Raw genomic sequence first — 11938 nt, forward strand, 5'->3', positions numbered from 1 at the left:
GACGCATCGAGGATGACCAATCACTCCATTGGCACCTCCGTTAATGGTGATGGACTCCAAACCGAAATAAACAAAGAAACTACATCAACGACACTGATGGGTGCATAGATTTCTTTGGGCTTCGGTAGCTATATACTCGACTGGCAATAAGTGTTTAATCTGTCTTGCCTTTGATATGATAATGATTTTGTTATCTTTATTTCAAACCGCAGCGTAACCTTGAACGGATCCTTTGGAGAAGTTATGCCTGGTTTAGGCCGAGCATTATTTTGATCGCATTAGTGCGCTATGCATCAAACTAAACATATTACATGGAAATCGTATCACCCAGAAGTCATGCTTGAAAGAAACTCTGTGAGATGACCAGGTTGTGACGTTGACTGAGCTAACATATTGCTTTTGAAGTCTTGGCGATACCTCGGCCAATAAGAGGGCAGAAAAGCGAGGCTGGAGAGCTTGAGATGCGCTCACTGCGCACAAAATGACTGACACAGGTCTGAGGAAAACGGACACGCGCAAGCCTTTTCTTGGCTCGCACGCAAAGTGCATGTTGCTCGCCCTCAATGACCTCCGTATCAGGGGTCAATTGTGTGACGTCACCTTGACCGTCGACGGCAGTATGTTCGTGGCCCATCGAGCAGTTTTGGCGGCTTGCAGCGACTACTTCTGCGCCATGTTCACGAACCAGGTAATATTTTTCATGATAAAATCAACGCCTGTCGATATTACCCAATGCTTATTTATAATGATGTATTCCTCTGCAATCATTTTTTTTTTCATTCATTCATCTACGTCTTGTGTCATGTTTTGAACTTCGGAGTAAATTCATTGTTAGACATAGCTGATCACTCACTTCATATAGGAAGAATTGTTTCATTTGTACTCAAAGTTATGAATAAAGCAAGCAATGTTTAGAAAATTTCTGGATTGTAATGCCAAGATGCTTAAGATGTTAGTTGCTGTTATCAAAAACTTGGACAGCGTAAAAAGCTTCACGAAAATTAACTGTGATCTGTAATCTACACTTATTGACTTTTCCTTTGTCAGATCCTCTATTTGTTTTTCACTCATTTCAGCAACGTGTGTTGGTATGTTGTTTAAGGTTTTGAGCATTTTAGGACTTTGTATATTGGATGGCATGCATAATGTTGATCAATCGATTCAAACACGATGAGCAACTGTGCGCAAAAATCTGCAGTATTCCGACCTTTATCTGTCTTCATCGGATGATGCACGCACGACAAAAACTGGGTTCAACAACGCTTTTGTCAAGGGGTAATTGAGTCTATCGTATTGTACATAGTGCTCTTCATAAAGGGCTGAAGCGAAATAACAGAAGAGAAAGAAGCTATTTCGACATCCGATTAGTTAGCTAAACCGATTTGTGTTCAAATCTTGGTCACTGTTTTGTGATTTGTGTTGCTGTCTTCGGAATCAATGTTTCCAGTTTCAAATTCCTGCTATCTGCTGATCTTGTACAGATAAATTTAGCGGGAAGGTCTTGGAATTTATAATGTTTCTTCTTCCGCCTCCACCAACACTTCGACAAACAAAGTCAGGATCACTACGATCTCCTCCGAATTATACATACCCCATCGGAGAACATTTTTTCGTGTATTCTGGTTTTTATTCAGTATAGCATTGTCATTCGAACCATCTGTACAGGTTGACGGAAACAGAACATAATTATTATACTGTACGATATCATCTCAAACGAAAACAATCTGGAACATTTTCCCGTTTATTTCTTGTGATGTAGATGAATGATAACTAAAAAGAGTGCCCGGTTGTTTCACACGCCAAATGAGCGTTCAAAGATTCCACACATTCCCTTTAAAGTATTGTATCATCAATAGTCAAAATCGATCCACTTGATTTCATACAAATCAATCCTGTGATCGTTCTCGTATAACAATGGTTTGATACTATCAATGATGTCATATCGTCAAGTGCACTGTCAACCGCAGAATTGTCTTCAGGGACCTGTATTACATGACACTTGCAAGATACGATAGCAGCAATTACCCTGGCAAAGCCGATAATGCAACTGCAAAGTAATTAAAGTGTTTCTTTAAAATGATACAATCATTCATACTCAGAAGTTCGGAACTACAACAACATTCAATTCAAAACGGGGCTCTGCGGCCAATCATGTCACATTCATCAGTCACATTATTATATTGATAAGAGGCACTTTTCCCTTGAAGCTCAATTTGTGATGTGATTAAGACTTCCCTTTAATGTTTCGACGTTGTGATATATTCAATCCACTGCGTAGCAACGGCGTCATTCTCTTTTGATGAAAAATAAATAAAATAGTTCACTGAAGCGCATCACTACTGCATGATATTTTTAAATACGAAGTTCCTTTTTATAGCGTGTATATGGTGAACAATTCGCCCCAGTTAAACAAAGAAATTAAACTCGGGAAAGAATATCCGAGGCAGGATGCGAGCTGAGATCGTAAACATGTTTTGTTTCATACAGATTATAATTTAATGTTCACAACATTTGTTCGCCCGATCTCACAGTTGACTGAACTTGTATAATGATTAAAACCACAAAAATAACCAAATATTACTTTGTTAAAAACAAGTTCATAATGAAATCAGATATACTTTGTTTGAATATTTTTAGGGGGTGTATTAATGATTGCCGATCTCAGTTCACTTGTTTTTCCTTAAATTCGGGTTGGACTTTCGTAGAACCACATCCCATAATTTGAAGACAATAAAAAGAAATCGGCTGTCTTGTCGTCTTTATAGTGCATACAGTGCACAAAGGATCCCAATTGTAACCACGCTATGTAGCAGTGTTGTAGCATGGTGATCAACGACGACCGTTGTTGCAAATTGCCCTTATACAACGTTATATGAATTAGAAAATGGATTAGATTTGTCAAACCCTTCTCGGCTCCTCAATTTCTCTCCGACTCCTCTCCTCCCTTTCTCCTTCTCTTCCCTCTGGAGCTTGTTTAAGTTTTAAAGAGCATTATAATCTACGCGAGGTTCAGGATGCGAGCACTACCATGGCAGTTGGGTCATTTAGTATGACCATTAGTAGCCCTATGACATTTGAACCCTATCGCTCCTCGTCCTTATTCTCTACACCAAGATGTATAGATATAAGCCTACTCCGGTAGGAAGTTGGACGTTGTAATGATAAGATTTACCATGTGCATATGGAAGAAAGTGGTGAGAAGGACTGGAATCATCCCCACTGAAAAGTAGTGCATGGGTGCATGATATAGGCCGGAATTGATCCCGTTGTCAGGGTAATAACAGGACTGGCGAAAAGTGCTTTCAGCTATGGGCACTCCCAGGTGGTAAGAAGGTGTTATCCTATACAACAACAACTTCCATCATCAATATCAATATCACCTTTAGCATTGTCATCATTGTTAGTATTGCTTTAGTCATCATCATCATCATTGTCGTCATTGTCGTCGTCTCATCATCATCGTCATCATCTTCATCATTACCATCACCATCACCATCATCATCACTATCATCTTCATCATCACCATCATTATCATCATCATCATCATCATCATCATCATCATTATCATCATCATCATCATCAGTATTGTCAAGTATCCCTGCTCACTGTTTCTTCCCCCTCCCACCTAATTTGCATAGATGAGTGAGAGCAGTCAGTCGGTCGTTGAGCTGCGCGGTCTGAAGGCTGTCACCATGGAGGTTCTCCTCCAGTTCATCTACACCGAGCAGGTAGAGGTCACTGTGGAAAATGTTCAGGAACTACTTCCGGCCGCCTGTCTCCTGCAGTTAAAAGGTACAATTTACTATGGAAACTGCACTGGTTTCAGTCAAATTCAGTGATATGCTTTACGAATAAAAAATGAATGATATTATGCATGATTATCAGGTGGAGTGACGGCAGAGAAAACAGTGAAAGTATCGGTAACAGCAGAAGCTGTAATTGTTGTAATAGTTGCTCTAGTAGTAGTTTTTGAAGTAGCATCAAGAAACGTTAGTAGTAGTAGAGATAGAAGTACATGTTACAATTAGCAGCGGTAGCAGCGGCCATTTTGCGTCACTGTAAATTGAAGTTCTGTTTTCGTGTTTGTTATTAGATACCATTATTATCCTAATTCTTTCATGACGTATCACACAAGTTAAGTATTTTTTGGCAGTACTGTTTGGTGTAACGCTCGAAACAGTTTAAGAATCGCATCTTTAAGCAGCCAGTGATCCTACATCAGTCATGCTTGAAAGGATGGCTGTGTTGCATTAGATATATCTCTTTAATGAGAAAGGATCACATGCATCATAAAATCGTTACTCATCCTATTGTCACTGTGTAGCTATGAATATTACTTTCCCAACATATATACAGAAAAAATATCAATGTATTAATATTGTTAACACAATATAATAATATTAATATTATTAACACCAAGTTCGGGAGCAAAATATTCTACAATAAACGAAGACAGAAACTTTCTACGGAAGTTTACGAGCTGTGGGGTGTACAGCTTACCATTGAGTGTTTGCTGCCTGGCGATTTTCCTGAATCTTTTCTTTCGCTCCCATCCTAAAGGCATCGAAAACCGATGCAGCGAGTTCCTCAAGGACCAGCTGGATCCGTCGAACTGCATCGGGGTCAGGCGTTTCGCCGAGACCCACTCCGTGCCGGGACTTCTGGCGGCAGCCGAGACGTACTGCCTGACGCACTTCGGCGAGATTACCGGAGAAGAGGAGTTCACCGAGATGAGGCCGGACGAACTCGCACAGCTCCTCTGTCGAGACAATCTCGAGGCAAGTCTTTCGGAGTTGTCATACTTTGGAAGAAATTTCATTTGTATCGTTAAAGGGACTGTACAGTACTGGTTGAGGTAGGGATTTATGTTTTGAACATTCCTAAGTGAGATAATGAAAAGCCTCTTATGAAATATGAAAGAGCATGTAATTTTAAGAAGGATTCAACGTTTATTTGATGAAAATTGGTTTTCAAATGGCTGAGATATCCAAAAAAGTGCTAATAATAAAAGGCGACATGCCACAACTTTATTAGGATCTCTTTGTTTCACCTTGTTTTTGGATATCTCAGCCATTTCAAAACAGATTTTCATCAAATAAACTTTTGATACCCCTTAGAACTGCATTTCCCCTTACATCTCATAGAGTGGTTTCTGAATATCTTGCAAAATGTTAAAAGTTAAATCTACACCTCGACCAGAACTGTACACATCCTTTAATTGTTTGTTAATCGTTATTTGCGGCAATGCGTAGAAAATTGCGACATCTTCATAATTTTGTGAACACATTTTGTTGGTGTTTTGGCTTCCTTTTGTGGCAATCTCGAATCAGGTTTTGATTGTTTGGTTTTTTTTTTTCTGGGGGGGGGGAGCTGTCACTCTTTAGTGGGTAGATTTTATTTTCACTGAGCATATGTGGAATGTGAAATTTAGAGGAAAGTTCAGACTCGCGAGAAATGGAAACGAAGAGTAAGACCTGAATGGTCGGCAACATGTTCTTGAAAGCTGATAAGATCAAGACAGTGTTCTACTCGTGCTCTTAATATGGATTTCAATATAACCCCATTTAAAAGGACTACTGGAATGAGTATTCGGCACACTTGACATAGTTAGTGGACCCTTGCCAAGAAAACTAATATAATGTAAAAGGGATCCTTGTTACTAGTGAATTCAAATTTCTGTGAAAACATGCTATATATGATTTCTTTTACAGGCCTGTTTGAAAGAATGGATTGTTTAAGCTCACAAACTTTCAACGATCGTACAACGACACTTTCATTATAATGTCATGTTGAATTTTGTGCTGTTATTTTGACGATGACCGTCACCTTGGTGATATAGGTATCAGATGAAAGTGAGGTATATGAAGCAGTGATACGATGGGTAAAGCATAGACCAGACGATAGGAAGAACCACCTGTACACCATCCTGGAACACGTGCGGCTGCCCCTGTTAAGCCCCATCTACATCACCGATATCGTCGATAAACAGGTATCGATCAAACTGTTATGCTTTCCTCGAGTACAAATAGAAGCTACACAAACTTTTTATTGTTATTTTAGTCAGTTCCATACAAGCACTTTCGAACAAGTAACACTTTGAAAGCGGCGACGAATCAAATGACGGGAAACATTGTTGTTCTTATATAGTGTTTCATCGTTATGGTTGATGTGTTAGGCAATGTTAGGATTTCCCTTTCAGAGCTTGTAAGATGTCCAAGTTTATGTGAAGTCTTCAGATTATATCGATCTGCAGCCACTTGTTAAATAGAACAACCTATTAAAAAGTTGTTTTGATAGATACTGATGCGTCCTTTCACAAAGTCAAAGGCATGTTTTGAATGTAACTATTCCCCCCACATACTTATTAATGGCAAATTTCGAACTCCACAGCCTCTGGTGAAGACCAGTCACGAGTGTCGAGACTTAGTTGACGAGGCTAAGAGGTTCCATCTTAGGCCAGACTGTCGGACAGAGATGCACGGACCAAGGTTCCAACCTCGGACAGGTAAAAAAGTCGATGCAAAGTAATTAGTCATATCAGCGCAGATGACAATACAAATCAGTCAGTACGGGCAGTTTATCTATTTACTCACCTGTATATCTATCCCTCTGTTGTATCTGTGTGGGGCAGCTTTTAGGTTTGTCTCGCTTTGACCTCAATTATGGACGTGTATTATATTATGAAGTCAACAGAGATGAGTGTAATCACAGCTTCTCATACCACGACGTCAAAGTCGTATATTTCCTCTCTTCAGTGAAGGAGTATTTGCAAACACATCTAAGGCCAAACGTCACAAAATCTTTTTGCATTTTTAGCCACTTTACAAACCAAAATAAAAACTGTGATTTGGATTCAAACATTGATTTGTCATGAATTTGAGTCAGGTGTAGACAAGCCATGGTTCAGTGGCTTAAAACAAAAATAATAGGTAAGTTTAAGTTCAGAGATATAAATTTAGAAATTGTAGCTTTCAAGTCGAACTCTTGTCAATGTCAGAGAATGTAGTAAAGTCTCCTTTGTACGTTCAATCGTTCGGAAAGTGTGTAAACATGCAATGTCTCCCGCCCCCTCCACTTCCTGTTGTGAAAACGTGAAATTAGTCAACAGTGCCCATTTATGTCCCACACCCCTATCACCAGGGCATTTACGCACTATAGCCTGGAGAAGTCAATCGCTCTGTTGATTCAGTCACGTGATAAATAACATGATAGTTATTATGACGTATCTCTTTCTCTCAGGGGGTGATGTTCGCCTCGTTGTGATTGGCGGGTTTGGTACTGGCCGCCAGCCGCTGTCTCTCGTTGAGGAGTTCAACCCGAAAGTGTCGGAATGGCACACACTCCCCGTGAGTAGAGTATAGACAGACTGAAATGTCACAGCTGCATAAGCTGACATCAAATTCCACTTTGGTTCTACATCATGTCCAAGTCGTCTTTGATAGAGTATAATCAAACAAGCAGAAAAGTAGGGGGTCATCAAAACCAAAACGGAAAAAAAAATTGATGTATTGAAAAGTTTCAACGTTTTTGTTTTGCTTTTGTTTTGTAAATAGTTGTATTAGTAGCCGTTGATACAATTGTGACAATCTGACCTCACACGTTTTCGACTGACCTCAAGACAAATCTGCACTCCATCTCTCTTTTTTGTTTCGACATAATATCAAAGAGAAAATTGTGCATTCTGAAGTTTAACGTTATACTGTGACAGAAAAGAAACAAACCATTAATTACCTCGTGAATTTTTGTCGAGTTACAGTTACCCCCCCCCCCCCCGTTTGTTTGTTTGTTTGTTTGTTTGTTTTTGGGGGGTTGCTATTGCTTTATTGCTAAATTATGAATTTATGTTTTTGCTGAGCAGCAAATGGGAGAGACTCATGTGATTCGTAATAACAGCTTTCAGAATACAATGATAATATCCACTTGCCGCTTCTGACAGGCCCTCGATCATGGAAGACGATATCTCGCCTCGGTGGCCCTCGGGGATAGCCTCTACGCGATTGGCGGTTACGATGGTATGTCACGTCTAAGTTCGGTCACGTGTCTGGATTGTGCCACTCTGGGAGAAGGGGAGTCTGGCTGGATCCACCTCTCCCCTCTCAGCATCAGTAGAGGCCTCCCTGGCGCCACTGTATACAAAGGTTCGTGAGAATACGCGCATCCACAATAAGGCAATAGAGAGACAATCATTTCTATCTTCTCAGTCATGGATGTTATTTTTCTTACTGCTAGCTTGAGAATGAATGGAGACCAAGAAGTGGTGAAGATACACAGTGGACCATTGCCACCTTTCGACGTAAGGGTCTTTTGCTCTTGTTTTTCTTGCATAATTATAATGATGCAAGTTTCTTGTTAGCATGTCTATGACCGTGAAAGCTATCAATCTGGTAAGCGGGCCTGCTGTGTTTTTGCCTTGTGGATATCATGTCTGATCATTATATTCCTATGTTTATTAAAACCACTTTGTACCTTTGAAACCGCTTTTGAAAAGACGCTTTAGGAAATGTTTCAATGTTGTGAGGAGGTAAGGGGTCCGTGATTTATTCTTACCTCCCTTGCTCACCCGAGTAACATAATGATTTAATAGTGAAGTTCTTTATGCCTTGGACCTGTTGACATACGAAATGAGTCTACAAATTCTACTTATATTTCAACAACCTTGTCTCTTCCTAAACTATCAAATTGATACTCACAGATCTCATCTATGTGGCCGGTGGATTTGACGGTGATTCGCGGCACAGCTCTGTGGAGACCTACGATCCACTCATCGACCGCTGGACCACCGCCACACCCATGAGTGTCAGTCGGGAAGGGGCGGGGCTGGTAGCCACCAATGGCGTCATTTACAGCATAGGCGGCTACGACGGCGCCACTATCCTGAAGTCCGTGGAGATGTTTGATCCTAACAGTGGTCAGTGGATGTCTGCGCCACCCATGAATATTCAGCGTTCAGGTAAAGCTATCAAAGTGTGGGGCAGGTTGTCGTTGATGTTGTTGACTATTATCTAGCGTATAGTTGGGTCACTATTTAACACAGTAATTTCTAGAGCACATCAGCCTATTACGATCACTGTCCTTATGTTCTTCTTTTAATCATATTAGACGCTTAATGTTGAGTTTATTCAATGTAATGAATGACACAACTAACATAACATGTTGATGTTTCATATTACCCATGAATATTATTAATATCATTGACGGACTTTGTATGGCTTCGTATGTGTCATCATTTTCGATCATGATATTATCTACACTCGGCAAAAAAAGAAAGTAAACGCTTTTTCAAGTTTAGATTTCTCATAGAATATTTGGCTGAAAGTTAATGTATTATATATCATATTGAAGGTAATTTAATTGGCTATCAACCCGGTAGGTCAACAAAATTGGAAACTTTATGCATGAGTGAACACTATTGTTTTTCTCTTCCAAGGCACAAAAGTAAAAATTGCAAAACTGAACAAGTTGTCATTCATGCGTATGTGCTCTTCCATGGAACAATAAAAACAAACAACAAATTTCACACAAAAAAAAAACATGAATTAAGTTGCAAAAAAAATAAGCCTTTGATCGCTATGATATCTCTAAAGCCCAAAAGATGAATGAAGGCCAAAATAATGGAGGAAAATTAAGCATCTTATGTCAAATTTAAATTCAAATGAAATAAGAGAAGAAGTAAAAATTAACAAAAATGGTAGAAATTTGAGCTTTTTTTCTCAAATTAAGAAATTGTAAATAATGTTTGGTTCTTGAAATTGTCACATGGACTCTTAAATCACTAAATCTAAAGAAATAAATAAAGAAATTATGCTCATTAATCATCTTTATGCTTATTATTCCCTATGACAAATTGAAGTTTGACTTGACAGAAAGTTCTTATTTTTCACCTTTAGTTTCTCACTTTGTTTTTCTTAGAGGTTATAAAGTGATAAAGAGAACAAAAACTTATTTTTCCTATTTCATTCATGTCTCTCATTGTGTAAAACTGGTCTTTTGTTTTCAACGTTATCTTGAAGGGCATTTGCAAATGAAAGAGAACATGTCAATTTTTGCAATTTTTAATTTTGTGCTTTGGAGGACAAAAACAAATGTGCTCACTCATGCGTAAAATTTTCTTTTTAATTAAACTATTAGCTTAAGAGCCAATTAAATTTCCTTTAACATGATGTATAATACCTTGATAGTTGGGTCACTATTTAACACAGTAATTTCTAGAACACATCAGCCTATGAAAAATATGACTTCGAAAAAGTGTTTACTTTCTTTTTTTGCTGAGTGTAGTTACATTGTATATTTATTCTGTTAATCTGTGTCTGTAGACAAAAAAAAAAGTATATCCAGCAATGAAATTACAATGAGAATTCTAACATTTTCTCGTTTGCGTCCCATTGGAATTACAGGTGCAGGTGTGACGGTAGCGAATGAGTTGGTTTATGTTTTCGGAGGATTCGATGGCTCGCAACACATTGCATCGGCAGAGTGTTTTAACCCCCGCACTAACAAATGGACGATTCTGTCGGAAATGAATTCTGCGAGATGTTACGCGGGAGCCGCTTCTATACATGGACGAGTCTACGCAGTTTCGGGGTAAGTCTTCCAAACTTGTACAATAATTTCTTTTCAATTCTTATCAATCTTGATATGTCAATTTAACCCTTTCTGTGCCAATAGATCAAAAAATGTGTTCAAATTTCACGTAAATGCATACCGACAAGAAATTAATGTAGCACACAGAAGCTTAAGCTGCATTTGTACATGTCGGTCATATGACTCGGTTATTTCATGTAGATTACACCAGCAGCGTTTTAACTGGAAGCAAAAGAGATGAATTTGTGGAGTTTACGTAATGGTGTTACCAATAGTTTTATCTGCACTGACCTCAGTTGAAAGAGCAGAATACTCTGAGATTGGCTTAAAAAGAAGAAAGAAAGAAAGAAAGTAACCATGGTATGAAATAATGGAACACAGCAGTATACTAAGGAACTAAGTTTAAAGTATAATTAATCTTATTTTCAAACTGCAATTAAGAACATTTATCACGCGAATGTTATCGGTCATATTTGACCAATGAGAGGGAAGTATGGTAACTGTAAATAGTCCCTTTCCATTACTTTATATACATGGAACTCATGTACGTTTAACCGTTATTGTTATTGTTGTTGTTGGGAGTTTCGTGATCATTAATGTCTTTATTCAAACTTCACGGTGGACAGAAAACGAAATAAGACTACGAATTGACTAAAGATACTGTAAATTTGCATTTTCTCATGTCAGAGAAACCCCGATCGCTTTCATTCTCCCTCTTTAGAGAATAATGATTGCGGCGGCAATTAGGTAAGCTGCAATGTCCCTTTTAACAGTCCTGTAAAAACAGATCTCTCTCTTTCTCCATCCTTTCTGTTGTATTATCAAGGTATGACGGTCAATCTCTGTTGGATACGGTCGAGGTTTACGACCAGTGGCAAGACAAGTGGAAGGTCCAACCCACTACCATGAACGAGAGACGATGCGATGCGGGAGTCACCGCGCTGCGGTTGGCGTGACCTATTAGTGGAAGGTTGATCAACCCACTTCCACTGCAGTGTGACGATGTGACTGCGACTTCATTTTTGAGTGGCCGTTCTATAGGTGGACTTCAGATTGATCTAAGACAAACTGTTGGGTGATTCTCTTGTCTGTCGTGATGCCAGCATGACGACTGAACCCCCCCCCCCCCCCCAAGAAATATTCAATCTGCTTTCAGGAAGGAAAGACGATACAACTCGCGACGGACACGGTCATTACCAGGGGCGGATCCAGGAATTCCGTAAAGAGGGGGCGCGTTTACAAAATTAAAGGGGGGGGCGCACGCACCCCTCCCCCATTTTTTTCTTTTTATTTCTTTTGTTTTAACAAAAAATAAAGGGGAGGCGTGCGCCGGTTGCGGTCCTCCCTGGATCCGCCA

The 11938-nt window shown here is 39.3% G+C and overlaps 1 protein-coding gene across 1 annotated transcript; it reads left to right on the forward strand.

The window, feature by feature from the left end:
- Positions 1 to 481: 481 nt before the first annotated feature.
- On the forward strand, positions 482 to 11537 carry LOC140244508 (kelch-like protein 12). Its single transcript, XM_072324140.1, has 10 exons — positions 482 to 688; positions 3639 to 3792; positions 4561 to 4778; positions 5840 to 5989; positions 6391 to 6505; positions 7240 to 7346; positions 7937 to 8138; positions 8693 to 8950; positions 10395 to 10581; positions 11408 to 11537. The coding sequence occupies exons 1-10, from the start codon at positions 482 to 484 to the stop codon at positions 11535 to 11537; spliced, it is 1728 nt and encodes a 575-aa protein (XP_072180241.1).
- Positions 11538 to 11938: the final 401 nt, after the last annotated feature.

The sequence above is a fragment of the Diadema setosum genome, chromosome 2, assembly GCF_964275005.1.
Source record: "Diadema setosum chromosome 2, eeDiaSeto1, whole genome shotgun sequence".
NCBI classification, from domain to species: Eukaryota; Metazoa; Echinodermata; class Echinoidea; order Diadematoida; family Diadematidae; genus Diadema; species Diadema setosum.